General features: G+C 42.1%; 1 protein-coding gene across 5 annotated transcripts in view; it reads right to left on the bottom strand.

The window, feature by feature from the left end:
• Positions 1–87: 87 nt before the first annotated feature.
• LOC125447937 (histone acetyltransferase KAT6A-like) overlaps positions 88–22,654 on the bottom strand; it is a 440,967-nt gene continuing 418,400 nt past the window's right edge. For all 5 annotated transcript variants that reach the window (XM_059641206.1, XM_048522742.2, XM_048522743.2 and 2 more), the window contains 3 exons: positions 20,770–21,051; positions 13,573–13,873; positions 88–5,241 (listed from right to left, as the gene is read on the bottom strand). In XM_059641206.1, the coding sequence (XP_059497189.1) occupies positions 2,666–5,241; positions 13,573–13,873; positions 20,770–21,051 (3,159 nt within the window). In that variant the 3' untranslated portion in view covers positions 88–2,665. The remainder of the gene's footprint in view (positions 5,242–13,572; positions 13,874–20,769; positions 21,052–22,654) is intronic.

Here is a 22,654-nt window from a genome sequence, read left to right as displayed (position 1 = left end):
GAAGATAAGTGCAGCTCTTTCTCCTTATTTCAAGTGCATCTCTTTCCCGTTGACGAAATTATCGCTGGTACTCTTAAAAGACAGACATCCAGAATGGCTCAACATAATTTATTTATGTTAAAATGTACAGAGGTCTTTGAAAGTACTTGCTAGAAAGAAAAGTGATATTACATACAAGGGGGAGGAAGAGGGAGTGTGGCCTGTGCTGGCGTCTGGATGCACAAGCTCAATCGTTCCCTCCTCATAGCTTACAGTCACCATGTACAAGTACAAAGGGTACAAAAAATGAAGGCAATATAAACAGACATGAATATTCAGCTTTTTACATGCGGCTTGGAAGCTGGAGGAGGTCTATTCACACACACTAGAAGATTGGAGAATTTATTTTCTTAAAATAGCTTCAATATTCTACAACAAAGATAGAAAAAACTCTAGAGATGGAATGAAATGTGAGTTCTTTAAAAGGCATCTGAGAATCACTAACAGTGAGCTTCAGTTAAGATTACCCAAGTTTAGCTGCTAAAAATACCTCTCAACAGAATTGAAAAATGACAAGTACCAATATTATGTAGGATAAATTCATTTTTTAATATAGAAAAACATTTTCTATAATAATCCTAAAGTCAAAATGAGCCAGCTTAGCTTTCAAAAAAGGAAGCTGCCTGATTCAACAAAACTGCGAACACCAGAAACAATGAGTAGGGGAAAAAGAGAAATCATCTTTGTGTATTTTTTTCAATATATCTGGTGCTCTGGGCTAAAACTGCTTTGTTTTTTTTTCTTTTCTTTTTTAAAAACATCTTCCCTTCCCCCTCCCACCCCACCCCAAATCAACAGTATTCCAACAAACACACTTGAAGGCCAGCCCAGAAGTGTGGAGTGGTTTCGATGGACATATTTCCAACAATGAGACACACTACGAACAAAAAGAAATCATTGAATGCTGTTTAGCCACAAGATTCACGAGTAGCATGTGCCAATTGCACAGATTATGAAACCTGTGCACACTCTTCAACCATTTGGTAAGCTTTTAGATCACTTTTTTTTCCCCAAATGCCTTTTCGTAATTTTTTGATGGGCAAAATGTATGGTGCAATCGCAGTTGGTGAATGGATTGCACGCGGTGGGCCAACTCCGTGCACATGAGTGATGCACATATATAGCCCAGGGAAAACTGGCCACTGCAATCCAGTGTTGCAATTCCCTCTTGTGCTGTTTATCTCATCACCTGACATTACAGGGGTTACCTGGTGGTCAGTATCAGAACAGAAATGAGTTGTGAATTGGACGCTGTGGTGACAACCTTACTTTAAACAGTGCCGTCAGAATCGTTTGCCTCCTCTGGTCCCACATACAAGATGTGGTGAAGAGAAAAGTATGTGCTCAGCTGACTATTATTTTCCTGTTTGAAGTACAGCTCATGGATCCAAATGGCACGACCTAGTTCCATGATGTAGCCTCCCTCACCTTTGTCCTGCTACTTTGTACCTATCTCCGATATCCTTTTCTTAAATCTCACAATCCATTTCATTACAGCCCAGTGGGAAGGAACCTAAAAGGTGCGTGACTATGATTTCTGATCAGTTCTAACAGCTGTCAAAAGACAGTGAGCCAGTCTAAGGCGCTCACTTCCTTCTCAATACCCGAGCTAACGGCACCACTTATTAACTACCCCGCACTTGCTGTCGAGAAGCAATTGAACTGCCTAAGGTTACGGCAGAAAGCAAAAGAGGAAAATAAACTAAATTATCTGTGAACACAGGCATCTTTCTGATCTGATAAATACCCTGACTGGGAACCAAAAATACAGTCTGACAAATCCGAACAGATTTCTCATGATTGAGAGATTTATTTAAGAAAATAAATTGGAAATTAAATGTTGTAAGCCTTAGATGTTTCAGGACCCTGGGCTGTCCTTCGAAAGTGCCAGAACAAATACTGTCAATTCTCATAAAAAAATAAAGGCGTACAAGTGAAATGGCTTGCAGTGACACAAGAAGCAATGTTAAAAACATCGTTATAACATACATGAAAATGCTCTTGGGCCTGTTGCATGCTGCGCTAGAGTCAAACTCAATACCAATGGGGGAAAGAAGGATGTCCTCGGCATTACGGTCCGAAGTCCACAAGCGCACAAGCGATCCGGTTTCACCTACTGGCACGGGATACAGTGAGATCAATAAATTACAGCCACACCTGCAACACTATCACCAAGGCAGAGTCTGAGATAAGTGCCTCCTGCCCTGTGCCAAGTCAACAAATGGGGACTTGGACAGTCCTCACGTTCAAGGGTCTCATATCTATGGACTCTATAAAAAATGTGGACTGCACACACAAACTGAAAGATTAAAAAAATTAAAAATATAAAAAGCAGATAGTTTTTCATTTCTACACAATTCATTAAGTAAGGCTTCTTTTAATTAAAAGATTTCTTGTGCATGGTTCCTCAAACCATTTTCTTATTGAATTCTGTTGCAGAATTTCTTTCTCTTCCTTCTTTTTTTTCTCTCGGGGCTGGGGAATTAAGGCCAAGGCGCTCCGAACATGGCCCTAAGCAGTTTGTGAAATTCCTATGTCTACAGCAATCATTCTATTTGAAATTTCCATTATGTTTGCTGTCATCAGTATAAACAATGGCTCTCTATGGTGTCCACAGTATCTTCCCTCATCTTCTCATGTATGGGCCATTTAGTGATTGCTTGGGCATGCCAGCATTCATATAACTGTGATGAGAGGGGCCTGTGTACATCATGTTGCTGTGAGGATTAGACTGCATAGGCTGCTGGCCATACGGCTGGCTTCCCATCATGCCCATTTGCATCTGCATAGGATACTGCGCCGTTTGGTTCATGTAGGCCGCATTACCATGGTAGCTGCTGTTCATCATCGGCTGGCTCATCCGATAGCTGTTCATAGCATTCAGTGTGTTCATGTTCATGGAATTAACATTGTAGGTGGGGGCAGGCATCAGGTTCACACCCATGTTCATCCCTCGTTGAACTGTAAGAGCCCGCTGTGCCAGTGCAGGTGTATTACGGCCGTAAATCTGTTGCTGATGGGTGGCTGTTGCAGCTGGCAGTGGGGCAGACTTGGAGCGATTTGAAATGTGGCCTTTGGTCGGCATCTGGCCTTGCAATCTCTGAGTGTGAGGAATCCCAATGTTGGAAGCTGGCATGTTGCACTGTAAAAGAGGTGAAGTCAGATTCATAGATGGCGACGTGAGATTTGGAGGTGGTGTCATGGTGGCTTGTGCTTGGGGTGTCCCTGCAAGTGCATGGGGTGTTGCAGCTAGCTGAGCAAGGCCCGTGTTAGACAGAGACACACTAGTTGCATAGGAAGTCACAGCAGCAGAGTGGCTGTAAGGCATAGCATGATGGTCCATAATGGTGTTGGTGAGTTGCTGAAGTCTGGCAAGGCTGAAGTTGGCTGTGGGCTGTGTGTAACCACCAGCACCAAAGTCTCCCTGACCCATTCTCTCATACAGGCTCATACCAGTAGTGTTAGAGGACTCCGGGATCTCCATCAGGGTCATAGGGGCTGTCGTGAAACTGTTGCTCATGCTGCACTGAGACAATGGCTGCTGTTGCTGCTGGGGCTGTTGTTGTTGGGGCTGTTGTGGTGGAGGCTGTTGCTGGGCTTGTTGCTGTGGGGGAGGCGGTGGTTGCTGCTGCTGCTGTTGCTGCTGGTTGTTGCTTGGAGGCCTGTCAATCGCACAACTCTGAGGGGACTTCATGTTACAGTTGGCTGTAGGGGCAACATTATTCTGTTGCATCAGGCTACAGCTGCTGTTCATACTGGTCATTTGCTGGGTTACGACGCAGCTATTTTGAGTCAAGCTGCTGGAAGACGATAGGCCACTGTATGAGCAGCTTGTCTGAGATGTGTTATTACCACATATACTGCCTCCCATTGTAGAGTCGTAGCTGCTAGGGTTCTCATAATTTTCTGTTGTACTCTCAATGCTGCCTAGGTCACTGAATCCACTGTCAACGACCTGTTGTGAATGGTCAGACACAGAAGGTACATCCATCATGGGGCTAGTCTCCATGTTCTGCATGGAGGGAGCTGACAGTGAGCTCTGCTCGGGACTTATTTGTGTGTAGCTGTTCTCTAGAGCTGGCATGCTTGGGCTACTGACAGAACGGACTGACTGGCTGGGGTGTGACTGAACAGATGAGATGGGGCTGTTATGCTCCGACTGCTGGCAGTCCTCCACCATGGTAATCTGTGGACTTTCTTCAGCCTGGTTGTAGCTTTGCAGGTTCTGGCAAGCTTCCAAGGTCTCAGCACAGTCCTGGTAAGCACCATCATGCTCATTATTTGTCTCCTGTGTCAAAGATTGAACAGCTTGCACCGTTTCTAGATCCAGCTCACTGTGCGATATGTCCTCCTCTTCTTCCTCCTCCTCTTCCTCCTCTTCTTTGAACTCTGGGATTAATGTCTCTTTATTATCTTGATCATCAATGCGGTCTTCATCTGAAGGTGGCACAAGCTCAGAGTCCAGTGATGTGTCATTTGCTTGTTCTTCTTCAGAATCCGCATCCATCAAATTTTCACCGGTAATATTTTTATCTGGTGTGCTTGTCTCTAAAAAAGGTTCTTGCATTGGAGATTCCTCTTTCACACTCTCTTTTACACTTTCCTCAACCTTTTTGTCTTCAGAATCCAAGTGGCCTTCGTCCTCATCGTCAGCATCATGGTCATCATTTTGGTTGATCTCTTCCTCCTCCTCTTCTTCATGTTCATGTTCCTCATCCGTATGCCCCTCTTGTTCAGCAGATTCAGATTTTTCCTCATTTTCATTCTCAGCTTCCTGCTCCTCAACTTTAAGTACTGGACTGTGAGAATCATGAGGCGTTCTCTGCACATCGCATGGCACTTCTTCCTCCAGCTCCTCTTCCTCCTCCTCCTCCTCCTCATCATCCTCCTTCTTATAAGCTATAGGGACATCTACAGTTTTCACATCTAAAGAGTTCCGCCTTTCCTCACTACGGTTTGGACGCCCTTGCTTCAGAGCAACATTGGGTGACGAAGTACCTGCAATGTCCATACTTGCACTTAATTGGGCGAGTTTAAATCCTGGTTTGCGCCCTGGCTTTCTCTTCCATTTGATTGTTCCACGCTTCACACCTTTAGGCCACCCTCTCTTGCGTTTCAACACCACAGGTGGAGATTTGGGTAAGGCAGGCTCTTTGGCCTTATCTTTCCTCACAGTGACTGAAGGTTTAAGCGTACTTTGCCCTGAAATACAAAAAAAAGCACTTGTCAGATTCAGTATTTGGTAGGGGAAGAGGGAACAGACTGGAATTAGAACAATTTGGTGGAAGGAGGAATTTAAAAATCGAGAAAAAGTGGAAGACTGCAACAAGGTGTCAGTGCGCCTCTGTAATTAGGCTTCTTTTTAAAGACATGCACTATTTGATGTCAACCACTCCGCCGCTGCACAAATGCATGAACAAGGAGGAGACTGTTCGTCCCCTAAAGCCTATCTCACCATTTCATACCATCACAGCATTCCCAGCTATCCCGATAAGCTTTCACTCTTTTGCCCAACCAGAAACTATCGACCTCTCCATTTAAAAATTTCAACAACTCAGTTTTCATCACTTTCTCATGATGCTAATTTCAAAGACCCTAAACTTGCAGAGAAATAAATTTGTTTCATCTTGATTTTAAACGGGCGACCCCTGATTTTTAAACAGTGACCCTGAGATCTTGATTCTGCCCTAAGAGGAAACATTCTCTCCACATCTGCACTGTCAAGACCTATCTTACATATTTCAATTAGTCACCTATTATTCTTCTGAGATCTGGAGGCCACAAGCCTGGCTTATCCAACCTTTCTCAAAAGACATCCTACCAACCCCAGTTTATTACCAGTTTGGTAAATCTTCCTTCAATTGCTTCCAACACATTTACATTCTTGCTACAATATGGTGACAAATATTGCATACAGTAATCAGATAACCTCTCTACTTCTGTATTCAATGCTCTTGACAACAAAATGACAATATTTGAACTTGGAACTTTCCTAACTGTAAGCTGTATCTGCATATTCACCTTTTGCGACAATCGCACAATAACATCCAGTTCCCACTGTAACTCAAAGGTGACAAATGAACAGAATGGCTCTGACAATTTCCCCAACTTTTCAGTTGTTCCAAAATCAAATTTATGCTCCATGCCTCATTTTGGCTTGCGAAGATAGTCCATAATACATTTTATGTTTTACTGGCCAATATCATTACATTTATCTCACACTGAAAAGCAGACAATGACCAGAGGAATGCAAGCCTTGTGTGGCATCTAATACACTTCACATCTTGTTTTCAGGCACCGCCAGGTCAGACAGAAACAGTCCATTATCCGGGAACCTCTTCCATCCATACCAAACTTAACATCTAGCATTCAAATTTCCAGGCCTGTCGCTGGAAGAGATGGCCAAAAACAAAAAAAAAATGAGAATGGGGCTGTGGTATACACCAATTTGTTTCAGCTTACAGACAAAATGACTCTGAAAGCTCCAACTTTCTGCCTGCAGGAAAGGATTTGTGGTATGGTCAGTTTCTGGTTTACACCATGGCTCTCAATAGGGAAGAAGAAGCCTTGGTGCTGAAGTAATTTACTTTTCATACCTAAGCTGAGACAGAGCAAAGGGTCATATTGCTCCTTCTTTTCATCAAAAGCACAGCCTTGCATGCAAAAATGGCTGAACCTAAGTACATTGTCCAAGGCTGATGGAAAAATAATAAAAGTGACACCACACAATTGTGACATGTTTCAATGAGCTTGAGGGCAAATGAAGTATATTTAAAGAGAAGACATTGATTGCAATTAGGAAATGGAATTTATTTTGGACTTTTTTTGGTGAGAAATTGAATTTGGCTAGAAACCATGGATAACTCTCCTGCTCTTCTTTGAGCTATTGCCATGGGATCCTTCATATCCAAATGAAGTGGGTCTCAGTTTGAACATCTCTTCCAAAGGACAGCACATGGTAGCACGTCACAACTGCAGTCACGTGTCGGCCTAGACTTTCTGTGCTTGTTAAGAAGAGGGATTACACCCAGTACCCAGTGACAGCAAGAGTACCTCCCACTGAGTCAAAGGTCAAGGTGAAAACCATGTCTCACTTTGAAAATCTAAAATTAATTTGAGAGCAGATCTGTATATAGTAAGGAACACTTTGTGGGAAGAAACAAGAAAGAATCATTCAACAGAGTGCAAAAGACTTAATTAGACTGAGACTGTCAATGATACAGCAATCACCATGATGCTGAACACTGATGAACGTCTCTTCTATTTAAACTGCTGTATTCAACCTTAAAAACTACACTGGATTTTCCCTTTCAATAGTTCTGTTATGCAACTTCAAAAGACACCAAAGGTCAACCATTTCTGTGGCATTCAAGTTCGATGTCGGCCAAGTCAGGTAGGACATCAGGTTTCTTCACCTAAAACTTATGAGTGAAAGAGAGATTTTGCAATAACCTGTGCGTTTGATTACTTTTGCAATAACCTGAGTGCACACAGATTTATTGAATTCAATTTCAGAACCTGTCTTTGGTTTGAAAAGCAGTTTGAACCCGAAGCTCAGCTGCTGGTTTTGTATCAGTAACTGCAACAAGATTCTGTCACATTTCCAGAAAAACTTCCCTCACAGCTGAAGTGTGTGAGGATTATGTATCGAAGCACAGCCATATTTATAACCTCAGCATCTGAAGAGAGTGTCCTAAACGGTACCGACAATAAACTACCATCTCCCATGATTGGTTACAACAAAACACTTTGCAGCCGGTGCTGTGCATGATTATATTCCATGCAATTCTAATGTTAGCTTGGTGGAATATGATCGGAGTGCCCTACATGACCTTGTCTTGGTGACAATGATGTAAGACAGATTCCTTGTCCAATCATAATTCAATTCAAAGAATTTTTAGTGAAGAATGCTACTTCTAACATGCACCATACTCTTTTATTGCTGGGAGGCCAAAGAAAAGTTGCGGTGGGAGTCTGTGGCTGGAACAGGGCAGGGAGGGTGGCAAAGGTAAGCCCCTATTTATCTTCATTCAGTTAGAGTGAAGACTTCTCATCAATGCGCTTCTGCTGATAGTACAGCTATCGTTCACTACCCAAGTGTCACAATTTTGTGTGTGCCTGTAGGCAACTTTGGCTGGGACCAAACACCTTTGTTAACTTAGATTGCATATATCTTCTCGCTTTTGAACACAACAAGGTCCTGAATGGGCTGCACTAGGACTGGGACTGTAACTGATCTCGCAGGCACTCTGAGGCAAGTCGACCTTTGGAATTCTCTTCCCCAGACTGGGGACTCAATCACATCAGCCATGAGCTCACCGAATGGTAGAACAGGTTTAATGGGCTGAATGGCCTCCTCCAGAACACTTCGTTTGTTGTGAGAGAAGAAATAGGCTCAGCATAATGGAAACAGCCTGGGCAATGGAACCAATTGACTAGCTTTTCCAAATATTTAACAAAAGCACACTGCAACATGTCAACTCTTCCTGTGCCATTTAATTCTATCTTACTGCCTACATGTTCAAACATCAGACGAGGACAGGATTTGACACAGCCAGGATATCCATGTTAATTAAAATAGCTTGCTGATACTGAAGCCTAATTTTTTTTTTCTATTTTAAAACCTCTCATGTGTACTTGAAAGGAAATGGTAGAGAGATCTGTATCAGTCGATCTAAAGCTCAGTTTAGAGGGTCTGTGGGATCATTCCCCAGACCCATTTGTCCACTGTGGCAAGATCAAGTATAAATCATATTGTGTGCAATGGGAATGCAGAATAGTCAGTGGTAGGAAGTAGGGAAAGGGCACAGGAGGCATCATGTTAGGTGCACTCCTGTCAGTTCTTAAACTTTTCTCTGATGTCTATAAGGTATTTTAGGATTTTATGTCAATGGTCGTAAATTTGGCTGCACAATCTATTGGCGGGAAGTAGTCCATCGAAGTTGCCCGTGTTTCTTGAAGGCATACAGTCATTGAAGTGCCAAGCTGACATAATTAATCACACTGACTCGCAAGGGGATAGTTACAAGGTGGTGGTTCAGAAAGGATGGGGTTTCAACAGAGTACTGAGATCAGACCTGGTCTCCCTTATGAGAACATTATTATTAAGCTAGAGGGGGTTCCGGAGAGATTGACCAGGACATTCCCGGGGTAGAAGGTTTGAGTTATAACAAAAGGTTGGAGAGGCTGGGACTTCTTTCACTGGAGCGTCGGATCTTCCAGAGGTGTGTAAAACCATGAGGGCAAACTTAGGGTTAATGGTAGGATTCTTTTCTTAAGATGGGGGATTTCAAGGCTAGGGGTATATTTTTAAGGTAAGAGAAGAGAGATTTAAAAACGACATGAGTGCCAAAGTTTTTATGCAGAAAGTGGCTTGCATCTGGCATGAACTTCCTGAGGTGATGGAGGACGTGGGCAGGTACAATGTTTAAAAGACACTTAGGCAAGTAGATAAATATGAAACGTTTGGAGGGATATGGGTTAGCAGCAGGCAGATGGGACTAGTTTAGTTTGGGATTATGTTTGGTATGGACCAGAGGGGCCGTTGCTGTGCTGTATGACCACGTGCCAGCTAAAGTGAACTTGTATACGGTGCCACTTTTATTGGCAGACAGGGAGGGATAGCTCCCTCTCCGAAAGGTGCTGATTTGCGTTTCAATGGAACTCCAGGGATTCCTCAACAAATTACTGTATTTAACACACAAGTCTGGACAATGACTTCCAAAACCCATGGAAGATTCAAACTCCATCAAAGATAAAGCTTCATTTGTCTTGAAAGACAAGTAGAGAATCATACCCTTCTCAGTCATTTGCAGTCTGCAGTAAACATTGACCAGAGTTCCCCTTCTGTCCCAGCTGCCTGTAAGAAAATGCTTCCTTGGCTCGGATCAATTAGCTCAATACGAACTTGCACTGACGTCCTAAGAGTCGTCACTGGACTCAAAACATAACCACATTCACTCTTTCCTTCTGCACAGCTGCTGCCAGATTTGCCAGGCTTCTCCAGCACTTCTTGATTTTACTTCATATCTGCAGTCTTTTGGTTTTAAGAATTTGAGAGAGTTTGGAAGGACACAATCAAGGAAGGTGTGGAAGCTGGTTTTCCCCATCAGCTTCCCATCAGGTACTAGTCTCATGAGTGAGAATTGGTTTCATTGGTAACTGATGGAAAGGGGAACCAATGATTTTAAATCTTGAACTCTCAGTTATTAGTTCACTGTCTGAACTCTATTCAGGGAACTTCACAATTGTGTTCCTGGATTAATAACGTGAGCTACAGACCTGAGCCTGAGAATCTGGAAACAGAAGCTCAAATTTCACTGCAACTTCTGTGCAATTCAATTCAAATTTAATTAAGCACATTTGGAACAACAAGATATTATTGGTAATGGTGACCATGAAACTACACGATTGTCAAAAACACCCAACTGGTTCATTCACATTGCTTATGATAGGATACTCAGTCTGGCATGTATTGGATTCCAAACCCACAGCAATGTGGTTGACTTGAAGTAAGCTCTGAAATGGTTTCGCAAGTCATTCAGTTGTATTGTCCTTCTCAATGGTAACTAGGGACAGTCAATGAATGCTGGCTTTGTCAATGACACCTACAGTCTGTGAATTACTGCGTCACATTGAAAAACCTTGACTGGTTCATCTTTTAACCTTTTCTATTCAAGGCTAGTCTTCGCTGTTGCAACATCTCCCTAAAACTGAATTCACTCATCCCTGAGAACACATACGCTTTACACCTGTCCTTCACTGTGTTCCCCCGAATTGTCCGTATAACTTCAATTGAGATCTAACCAGACATTTAGAAAGTTCAAATATGATCACTTTGCTTTAATATTCTGCCTCTTTAGTTATAAATGCAAGTGAAGTGAACTTGCACTTGGACATGGTTGGGTCAACTGAAGAACACCAGCTTAGTTTATGAAAGAGAAAGTGTGTCTGGCTAATTTGATTCGCTCCTTTGATAAGGTCTGGAACAATTTGTTCAAAGTTACAAGTGCTTCCGAGGACGATTTTATGGCAAAGCCTCCAGAAGGGAAATCCAATCAAATGGGGCCAGTGATCAGAGTGTAGCCAGGATACAAAGTTTTTGGAACCGCCTTTTCAACCTGTCCTGCCATCTTGAAGGGCTTGAATTCATGGAAACCAAGGCTGAAGTGCACTTTTCAGAATGGTGTATTTTAAAATGTACTGCTTTTCCATTCTCATTTTCCCAAAACAAGTTACTTCACGCTTCTCCAAACTGAATTTCCAGTTCCACATTTCTACCCATTTCATCTTCCCAGCAATGTCTTGATAACATCTACAACCATCCTCATCTCAGTCTGCCACATTGTCAAGTTACCCGTTACCTGCAACTCTACAATGCTGCCCCCACTCCCACACCAAAGTCAAGGTCATTTATTTAAAAAAAAGCAGAAGCAGAATGAAAGACAATAGTTGGGGAAAGAGCTCAGCAACACACCACCAAAAACACCCATCTACCACATTCTGTCAAATTTCCCTTCATGTCAAGAGCTTTTTTTTGGTTCATTCATGACAACTCGGCCACCACTTTTGTCCTTTTCAAGGCGGTGATGAGCTGCCTTCCTGGAATGCCGCAGTCCATTCAGTCTAGGTAGATGCACAGTTAGGGATGGAGTTCCAGGATTGTGACTCAGCAACACAAAATGAACAGCAATACACTTCCAAGTCAGGATGGCTTGAAGGAGAACCGTTAGGTGCCGGTGCTTTCCGAGTGAGGGTGATCATGGGTTTGGAAGGGGCTGTCTCAGATGCCTGAGTGAGTTTTGCAATGCAGATGGTATGCACTGCTACCACCATGCATTGGCAGTGAAGATAGTCGATGGTTGTGACAATGATACCAATTAAACACCCTTCTTAAAACATCTGTGAGAGACACTGAGCAGAATTTGTTCCAAAAATTCATATGTATATTGAAAGCACGACCCTGAACAAGCTGCTCCAGACCTCAATGTACAGTTCAACCAAGTTCGCCAGATGCCAGTTATCTTCAATAAATCCATGCTGACTTTCCTTAATTAACCCAACACTTCGCTTTGTCCCTGTGTACAATAACTTGACAATCACCATCACCGACATTTGACCAACCGGTATGCTGTTTCCCGCTTACATCCCTGTTTGTTACTCAAGTAGTCAGACCTCTGGCAATGCTCCTTTATCCATTGAAGACTGAGAGATTGTGACCAACATCTCTGTTCCTACCATTGCTTCATTCAAAATGAAAGGATGCACTCTACGTGCGTTATACACTTGTAGTGCTGCTAAATCGGTTCAAGACATTGTCTTTACCTGTTGTTATCCTGTCTGTAATTTGGCTCTCCTCTTCAGTTTCACCTTCAAATCATCTGCTTTCTTTTTGAAAACCAACAATTACAAATCTCAAACTTCGCTGATGTCCTCTGCATCTAGACAAAAGGTCCTCTGCTGGATCCTCACTATGTCTGACTTTTTCCCGAGCTGTTTACTGTTTATGTAATTGTATTGATTCAACGTTTCAGGCTGAATTTAATGATGCATGCTAATCTTTCTACTCTGATATTAGCCATCAGAAATCCACCCACTGGTTTCGATGAACATAACAGAGCAACTGAACATAAAAGGTCACATCTCAAATACGACCAACATTTTGTTTTCTTTTTCAAGGAGGGAGTAAATGCATTTAAGGTGGCTCAGAGGTTTACCTGATTCAAAGCTGGAATGAGTGAGTCAGCTTCGGGTGTAAGATGGGACAGGCTGAGCTTGTTTCCTTTAGAAATTAAAAGGGAGAGGGACAACCTGATTGAAACATCTAAGATCGTGAAATGTCGTGACAAGGTGGACATGGATAAGATGTTCCCTTTTGTGGCTGACTCCAGAACTTGAGGGGCACTGTTTTAAAATTAGGCAAAAGCCTTTTAGGGCAGATCTGAGAAGGTTTTGCAGCTTTAGCACTCTCTGCCTCAGATAGTGAAAAAGGCAGCAAGGCCGCTGACTGTTTTGACGAGAGTTGGATAGATTCTGGTCAGGCAAGGGAATTCAGGGTTAACAGGGGTAACTGGGAATGTGAAATTTCAAAAGTATCAGCCATGATCTTGTTGAATGGTGAAGCATGCTTAAAAGGGTCAAATGGCCTACTGACATTATGTTTTCATTTGTTTTATATGTTCTGATAACTAACTTATTAAACTGTATCACGCTTCCTTTCACTATTTTATTTCACATTTTAATTTTCTTGTTATCTCAGCCTCTTCAACTTTAGAGATTCAGCCTCTTCCCTTCATAGACAGATTCCTACCTGAATCCAGCTACTTCTTCCTTGACATCTTCCACAGGTCTATCACTATTTCATTCTGCAGCTGCCTTTTCCAATCCACCAATGCTCTTTCTACTGCGATCACTGAAATGAGCTCTTCAAGTAAATACTTTTACCTGAGCTATTTAATGATCTTTTTTCCATCAATTTCTGCAAACCAAATTGTACTACGGGTGCCGAAATGATTTAATTAAATAGTCAAATACCTTGAACAACATTAGCACCACCATTTTCATCTGGAATCTCTCTCTGGGAGGAAGAACATTTTCGTACAGCACCACCAGATGTCAGACTTCTGAACATGCGTCCACTTCGATGTTCCTTCTCATTTCTCTCATCCTCTTCGAATTCAAAAGTTGGTTCGAGGTGTGGCATGGGTCGCTCAGTGTCAGAATCATCGAATGGTTCATCCAGCACCTCAGTTGTTTCTGAGATGGTCTCTGTAACAACACTGCTGTTGTGCTGTTTGCGCTTTCGTCCACGTTTTTTCCGATGAATTACCACTCTCTGGGGAAAGACATAGTACTGAGTTTAAACATTTTTGTCTTCAGCAACTTCAAGCTCAAAACAAGGTTGGTTAACTGTTTCTTTAAGATAAAATACTTTATACCAGTTTGTCTCACATCTTAAGCGCGACAGATGAGCACTTCTCAGTGTCTCCAAGTTTATCATTCTTTTATGTTGCCGCTGGTTGAATTAAATGAACAAATTCTCAGAGTACAAATGCCCATCTTGTGACAGTAAATTACTAGCTTCGGCGGAACATCATTAAATATTATCTAAAAGGCACAATTCAAATTCCGCACAAATTTGCTTCCAGGCTGTCTGTAGTCAGCAGAGTAACGACATTGAGAAGCTAGGGCAAAATGGAAGCACTAACTTTGCTCGATTCTGTATCCAATTGAGGGAGACACTGCCACCTACAGCAGTTGATACTTCAGTTCAAGCATTTGCGAAAGAATTTGGTGATTGCAATTCTGACTGTTTTTGTGTGTATATGAAAACACACCTAAGGACAAGTACAACTGGATCAACCAAACACCGTCAGATTTATTGCATGTCACAGACTGTTTCTGAAATAACAGAGAGATGCTCTGAAGAAAGGTCATCAACCTACAATGTTACGCGTTTCTCTTTCGGATGCTGGCTGACCTGTTCAGTTTCTTCAGCATTTTGTGTTCTTAAGTCAGATTTTCCCACACCCATTGTATTTTGTTCTGAATTTACTTGCCAGGCATCAAGTATGTGCTGATCCAGAAGAAAAAGCACAATGATAGGAATTAAACACGAGAATCGGTACGCATAAAATGGCAACATCAGTGGGAAAGGAGTGATGAACAACAAATAGACAATAAAGGCTTGGCTTTGCTCTTGTATTTGTGATCCTGACTGCTGGCTTGCAATTTTTTCCAATATTTTCATTGTATTCTCCTGCGTAAGCATAAGGCAGAGCATCCAATAGATGAGTTCGGAGCAATACTAAAAAGCTGAAACAGAATCATAGATATACACAGCACGGAAACAGACCCTTCAGTCCAACTCACCCATGTCGACCTTTTATAGTCCCATTTGGCACACAGCCCTCTAAACTGTTCCTATTCATACACCCATGCAGACTCCTCCTAAATGTTGTAATTGTAACAGTCTCCACCACATCCCCAGGCAGCTCGTTCCATAACTGCATCACCCTGTGTGATAAAGATGGCCCTCAGGTCCCTTTTAAGTCTTTCCCCTCTCACCTTAAACCTATGCCCCTTTAGTTTTAGACTCACCCACACCGGGGATAAGACCTTGTCTTTTTACCCTATCCATGACCCTCATGATTTTATACACCTCTAAGATCAACCCTCAAACTTCCGAAGCTCGCGAAAACAGCCCCAGACTATTCAGCCTCTCCTTGAAGCTCAAACCCTCCAAACCTGGTAACATCCTTCCAAGTCTTTTCTGAACCCTTCGAAGTTTCACAACAGCCTTCCTATAGGACAGAGACCAGAACTGCACGCAGTATTCCTAAAGTGGCCTAATCAATGTCCTGTACAGCGGCAACATTATCTCCCAACTCCTAGACTCAAGTGACCAATAAAGTCAAGCATATCAAATGCCTTCATCATGACGCTATCTACCAGTGACTCCACCTTCAAGGAACTATGAAGCTGCACTCCAAGGTCTCTTTCTTCAGCAACACGCCACAGGATTGTACCATTAAGTGTATAAATCCTGCCCTCATTAGCTTTTCCAAAATGCAGCACCTAACATTTATCTAAATTAAACTTCATTTGCCAGTCCTCGGCCCATTGGCCTATCTGATCGCGATCCCTTCGTACCCTGAGGCAACCTTCTTCACTGTGCACTACATCTCTGATTTCACTGTCATGTGCAAACTTACTAACCATAACTCCTTTGTTCACATCCAATCACGTATACAAATGACAAAAAGCAGCGAACCCAGCACCAATCCTTGCAGCATCCGCTGATCCCAGGCCTCAAGTCCAAAAAGCAATCTTCCAGCACCATCCTCTCTTCTATCTTTTATCCAGGTCTGTATCCAAATACCTAGTTCTCCCCTTATTCCATGTGATCTAACCTTGTTAATTAGTCTACCATGAGGAACATTGTCAAATGCCTTACTGAAATCCATAGAGATCACCTCCACCTCTCTGCCCTCAAGAATCCTCTTCATTACTTCTTCTAAAAACTCAGTCAAATTCGTGACTAACGCTTTCCCAAGCGCAAAGCCACGTTGACTCTGCCTAATCGGTCCTTGCCTTTCCAAATGCATGTAAATCCTCCCTCTCAAGATTCCCTCCAACAACTTGCCCACCGCCGATGTCAGGCTCACCGGTCTATAGTTCCCTGGCTTTTTCTTACCAACTCTCTTCAATACAGGCACCACATTAGCCAACCTCCAGTCTTCCAGCACCTATTTGTGACTATTGATGATACAAATGTCTCAGCAAGGGGCCCAGCAATCACTTCCCTAGCTTCCCACAGAGTTCTAGGGTACACCTCATCAGGCCCTGGAGGTTTATTCACCTTTTGCATTTTAAGACATCCAGCACCACCACCTCTGTAGTATGGATGTTTATCAAGATGTTGCTATTTATTTCCCCACGTTTTCTGTTCTCTATGTCCTTCCTCACAGTAAACACTGATGCAAAATACTCAATGAGTCTGTCCCCTATTTCCTGCAGTTCCACACACAGGTGGCTTTGCTGATCTTTAAAGGGACCTATTCTCTTCCTAGTTCTCCTTTTGAACTTAATGTATTTGTAGAATCACTTTGGATTCTCTTTAACCCCATTTGCCAAAGCTATTTCATGTCCCCATTTTGACCCCCTTGACTTCCCTCTTAAGTAGGCTCCTACCGCCTCTATACTCTTCTTGGGAATCACTCAATCTCTGCTGCCAAGACCTGACACATGCTTCCTTATTATTCTTAACCAAAGCCTCAATTTCTCTCATCATCCGGCATTCTCTACCAGCCTTGCCCTTAACCCGAACAGGAACATACTGTCTCCGGATTCTCATTACCTAATTTTTGAAGGTGTCCCATTTTCCGTTTACCTCTGAAAATCCACCCCCACCCAATCAACATTTGAAAGGTTCATGCCTAATACTGTCAAAATTGGCCTCCCCAATTCTGAAGTTGAACTTTTAGATCTGGTATATCCTTTTGCATCACTATTTTAAAACTAGTAGAATTATGGTCACTGGTTTCAACGTTCTCCCTCAATGACACCTCAGTCACCTGCCTTGCCTTATTTCCCAAGAATAGGTCAAGTTTTGCACCTTCTCTGTAGGTACATCCACATTCAGAATCAGAAAATTTTCTTGTACACAATTAACAAATTTCAGGCATACACGGGGGCTGCCACAGTGTTAAGGGCTTTGATGGAGAGCAAAGTTAAAAATCCCCTACCACAGCTACTCTATTATTCTTAGCGATAACGAAGATCTCATGTCGAAACGTATTTGGATTTGCAAAAACAGTTGTGGAATTTACTTTTGTCAGGTGAAACAACAAAAAGAAGCTTAGAAAACACGGTTGTCAATGGCGAAATTAAACAACATTATTCAGGCGATCATGGTGATCAGCATTTACTTGCTGATCCAGTTGCATCAGTGTTTTGTCATATGTTTGCTGCAATTCACATGTACAGTCACCTGATTGAAAATTTGTTGTCACGAGAAGTGCAAAGTAAATGCTAAGTGTCCACTAGCTCTTGATGTAATTGAAATGGCCAACAAAAGCCAAGGTCGAGAAAGGCCATTTAGCTCACCGAATTTCAGGCCTCTTGTAATGTAACTCTTTGAGAGCATCCTGTCGCACAGCAACATCAGTCATGTTCTTCGCCTTTCCATTTCAGTTGCTGTCAAACAAACAATCCTTGCTTCCAAAAGGATTCTTCTTGAAGTCTCTTTTAAAGCTTTCTCACTGTAACTTTATGCCCTATTGTAACTCGGTTTGTGACATATTCCACCGTTTAATCCCACCCTACTCTTCTGGTCATAGCCCTTCAGAGTAACTGAGAAAGAATTACAAAATTTTACAGTAGATCTGTAGCTCGCGGTAGTGAATGTTGTGGTTGGTTGGCTCGCCGAGCTGGTTCATTGTTTTGCAGATGTGTCATTACCCTGCTGGGTAACATTAGTACAGCCTTCGATGAAGGGCTGCAGTGTTTTCCTGCCTGTTATTCAAACTCTGGTGTCCTTTGAGCTAGAGTGCCTCGCTTCCAGTTTTCCTTTGCAACCAGAAGTGAAGTAATCCAGCTCAACGGAAAACACAAAAGCACTCCATCTGAGGCCGAACTGATGATGTTACCCGGCAGGGTAATAAGACGCCTGAAGAACAATGAACCAGCTCGGCGAGCCAATCAACCACAAGTACAAAATATACTCGAAATGACGTGGTTGGTTGCATGCATCATTATCTGACAGAGCGAAATACACCTGGGTTGTACGGCTTTACTAGGTCATGTTCAAGTGGTTCACCCAGCTAATGTTCCCCACAGTGCAAGTTCCAAAAGCACATGCAGACTCATTGTGGGTTACTTTGAAATACAGCACCCCAAACAATCAAAAGGTGGAAAATACATTGTTTTTGTTTTGATTTGATTTGGTTTATTATTGTCACGTATACCTTGGTACAGTGGAAAGTTTTGCTTTGCGGGCAGTACAGGAGATCGCACCATATGAAGTGTGCTGGGCTAATAGAACAGAGCAGGGAATACCACGTTATGGCTGCAGAGAAGGCGCACAAAGCGCGAGATCAGCATGAAATTTAAAATTTGAGAGATCCTTTCAGAAGTATAACAACAGTGGGGAAGAAGCTATTCCTGAATCTGTTGGTTGGGGGTACAGTTGAAGAAATGCAGAGAAAAAAGAAAAGCATTTTGGTTGGGATGGGGGAGTTGCTGGGCATTTCTGCATTAAACATACACATTGAAACATTTCTCCCTCTCAAATACGTCACATTTTGATCTTTTAAACAGTCATCAAAGCCCATTACATACCGAAGCCAGCACACAGCCAGAAAATAACCTATATGAAAACCAAGGTGCCATTTTTCAAAACTGTGCCTCAACTTATGCTTGGCAAATTATAGAAGATCAGACTGGATAAAAATATTATTTCTTATATTGGACCAAATTAACTTATGCAAAGATTCTCACATGAAAATGAAAGGATTTCCTCAGTTTTGCTTGTTCTCTCTTTTACAGTCAGTTTAAGATCAAAACAGATTCTACGAACGTTTCACTTTTTCTCCTCCTGATTACAGGTGACGCACAATAAATTCATTTCAGCTTTGTTGTGATAGATTACATCACTTACTAGTTTCTTCTTGTGTCTTAAAGGGCTGAACTCTGTACTTGAATTCATGCTCCAAACGGTACTCTTAAACGAACTCGTTTTTCTCACTACCCTCGGTTAAGAAATTGGCCATGGGGTTCTCTACTACTTGTAACCTCAAACTAACTTGCACAGCAGGCATGTCGGAATCCCAACAGTTCTTTAAGATTGGCTGTGTCAGAAAACTCAAATAGGGCCCAAGAAATTTAATCATTTTGCAAACATGGTGCTGAAATCATATGTTAAAGTCGCCTTGTGGGTGAACGGCTGCCCAGATCAATTCACTTCTTGCTGCAAATGGCACAAAGTCGTGAGTGGTCTTAAGGTTTTCTGGTCCTGAGAAACACTCATTCCACCTCAAATGATTCTGGGAGGTTAAAGTATTTCAAATGTTTGAGCGACAGGTGAAGTTTGCTAGTTCAAATTACTGTTCACCATGAGTGGCGTTCACCACAAACAGGGTTTTGCCAGCAAGCCAAGAAGATTTTCTGTCCATCACACAAAAAAGGTTGATGTGATCTCTGAATTTCAGAGCTCATGTGATTCCAAGCATTTTGGCCTTACATGCCAAACGTTAGTACATTGTATCAAAGGACATATCCCATCACCTGTTTCCAGCAAACAAGGGACTGGGCATTTGCATCATAAGCCTAAGTGCGCAAAGAATTATGCTAACAACCAATACGGAACAGTCATGTTCGGCTTACAGTATGGTACACTTCTGTCTAGTGGAAGCTCTGTATATGAATACACAGGGTCCAGCTGTTGGCATATATAATGAACGTACACACTTGCTACATCTGTTTTAACTCAACAAAACTGGTGACAGGCACTGACTAATTCATTTCTCAGGGTAACTGCCATGATCAACGGGAATCAACCTGCCTGGTTTAAAACGGAAACAAAATATAACAATTAACCAATCATCATTAACTAATGCAGTGCCCACTGCAAACCCTCTGCCAGAGTGCACTTTGCCATCAATCAGCACTCCCCCCTCAGAGTATAAACGCTGATTTTCCCTTTAGTTTTCATGAGAATTATTTTAATGAGTACGAGTTGAAACATTTCATCAAAGTCAGTCTTTTTACAACAATATTTAAGAGTGCAGAGATTGTTTATGCTAACTTGTGTAACAGATGTTACAGACTGGAAACACAAGTGGAGAAGAAAAATAAAAACAGAAACAGTGAGGCACACAACGTATGTTTTAGTGTTCATGTAATTTTCTTGTAAAAGATGCACAAGTCTGCAACAAACACTGTATTTCATAAAGCATTCCACAGCCTAACAACCCGCAGTGTAAATAATTTTCTCCTAACTTCACACTCTGAGGGATAACTAAAACTATCACCACCGTACTCTATAATCAGAGGATGCACTCCACCCTTACAATTAGTTCTTCCTTGCAGTCACTGACGAATGAAATAAATCAGAGTATGTCAACCAAAGCTGTGGCTTCAGTGCTGCGACATTCTTTGTGCGACTGGCTACGAAGGGTCCAAAAGACACCAACTAAATCAAACAGAGAAAAGCAACTTTTGCAGTCTTACCTTCCTCTTCATGCCACGCAGTGCAGGTTTTGTAAGCACAGGTGGAGAGCTTGGCCTTGTGTCATCACCTTCTTCATCCTCATAGTCCTCCTCGTCCTCCTCTTCCTCACTGCTCTCACTGAAATGTTTCCTTCTGTTCTCACCATTAGGCAAAAGACCTTCCATGGAACTATCCTGTTGGGCTTTGCATGCTGCTGCACATGCTACTATCTGCCTGCCATTCTGGAATGGCACATAACCATTGGGCTCCTTCTTATCCCATACCTCACTCGTAGTTTCAGTCTGTTTTAAATGAACATAAATGGATAAATTAATGTCAAATCCTCTTTTAGGTCAAGGATTGCTCTTATAAAGTTGATATGAAAACATAAATTCAAGACCTACATTTTCGGTTAATAGCTCAGAGTGTAATTTTCAGCCAGGAATATGGATGAGCAAAACACCAAAAGAAAGGAACCTACCTGCTACTCAAGTGACAAATATCCAGGGCAAGTGTTATTTATGTAATCGGCTGAGAGGGGTTCATAAGTGTGCCAGAAATGATAAGCCTGTGTATTTAGTGTCATTGAGATGTACAGCAAGCAACAGACTCTTTCGTGCAATTCTTCCACAGTGGCCAGATATCCTAAATTAATCTAGTCGCATTTACCAGCATTTGGCGCACATCCCTCTGAACCCTTCCCATTCATACACCCATCCAGACGCCTTTTAAATTTTGCAACTGCAGCAGCCTCCACCACTTCCTCTTGCAGTTCGCTCCATTAAGGTGCCACCCTCCACATCTCCTCTGCAACTGCACACAGGGCATAACCTCATTCATTGCTCTCACCATACGGACAACTTTGGCAACCGTCAGTGAAGATTACATCTTTTTTTTAAAATCCCAGTTATTTAAAGCCCAACAGATGTGGGAAATGAACAGCATTGAATTAACAGCTGATATTAGAGTGATAGTAAGATTTTCCACTGCAGAAATGACATAGAAATATTTAGGAAGTTATTACCAGTAGGGTCAATCATTTCTTGAAATATAGAAAAGAAAACCCATCTTCAAACCAAAATGAAGAGTTAGCTAATGATGATCAATCTTACACATCGTCAACAATGAGAATGCTGTCTGAAAGTGGTCAGCAGGACAAGATGTTTCAGGTTTGGCAATTTTTTCCCAGTTCAACGCTTTTTTTGTACAGGACTCATCAGTGTAAGCTGATAAGTGTTGCAAAATTAAGGAGGCATTTGAAAGCCAGGTAAGCACCAGGATGAAACTGTGCTCTCGTTTTAGTCAACGAGGTTTCAGGATTGAGAAAGAAACACAACAAAGCAAAGGAGGAGGAGCCTGATTGAAAGAGGGAAAGAAAATCAGAATTAAGGGCAGTGAGGAGAAAAAAAAACTGACATTTAACATCGTTGTCAATAATTTGCCATGTACAGGGACAAGAGAGAACAGATTAAACTATTCCCTCCCTGGACCAGAAGTTGATTAATTTCCATGGTCATGCGATTAAGAAGACACTGACATGATTACTCTCCAGACACAATTTTGTGGTGAGTCTAATGAGCAATTAAATAGTGAAATCCAGCAAATTCTTGCAAATAATGCTAAGACCAAGATCAGGACTTCACTTACGTGAAGCAAATAGCAGAGTGAACAGACCAATAAGTTCTGGAGACTTGCAGCTCAAGCAAATGTATCCGTATCCCTGAATTTAATGACTGATTTGCACATGAATACCAACGTGTGCTGTTAACTCTGGCCTCTTGTGTTTGAAGGAAGTCACCTGTAACAAGGTACATGCATCTAAAAGGAGACTTTAAATCACAATTCAGCAGATTGATCCTTGAATTCAACAGATTTGTCCATTAGAATTAAAAGCAAGGCAGTTAA

This window comes from Stegostoma tigrinum, chromosome 40, assembly GCF_030684315.1.
Source record: "Stegostoma tigrinum isolate sSteTig4 chromosome 40, sSteTig4.hap1, whole genome shotgun sequence".
In the NCBI taxonomy this organism is placed as follows: Eukaryota; Metazoa; Chordata; class Chondrichthyes; order Orectolobiformes; family Stegostomatidae; genus Stegostoma; species Stegostoma tigrinum.
Note: the sequence above shows the minus strand (reverse complement) of the source record. Positions and strands in the feature narration are given on the sequence as shown.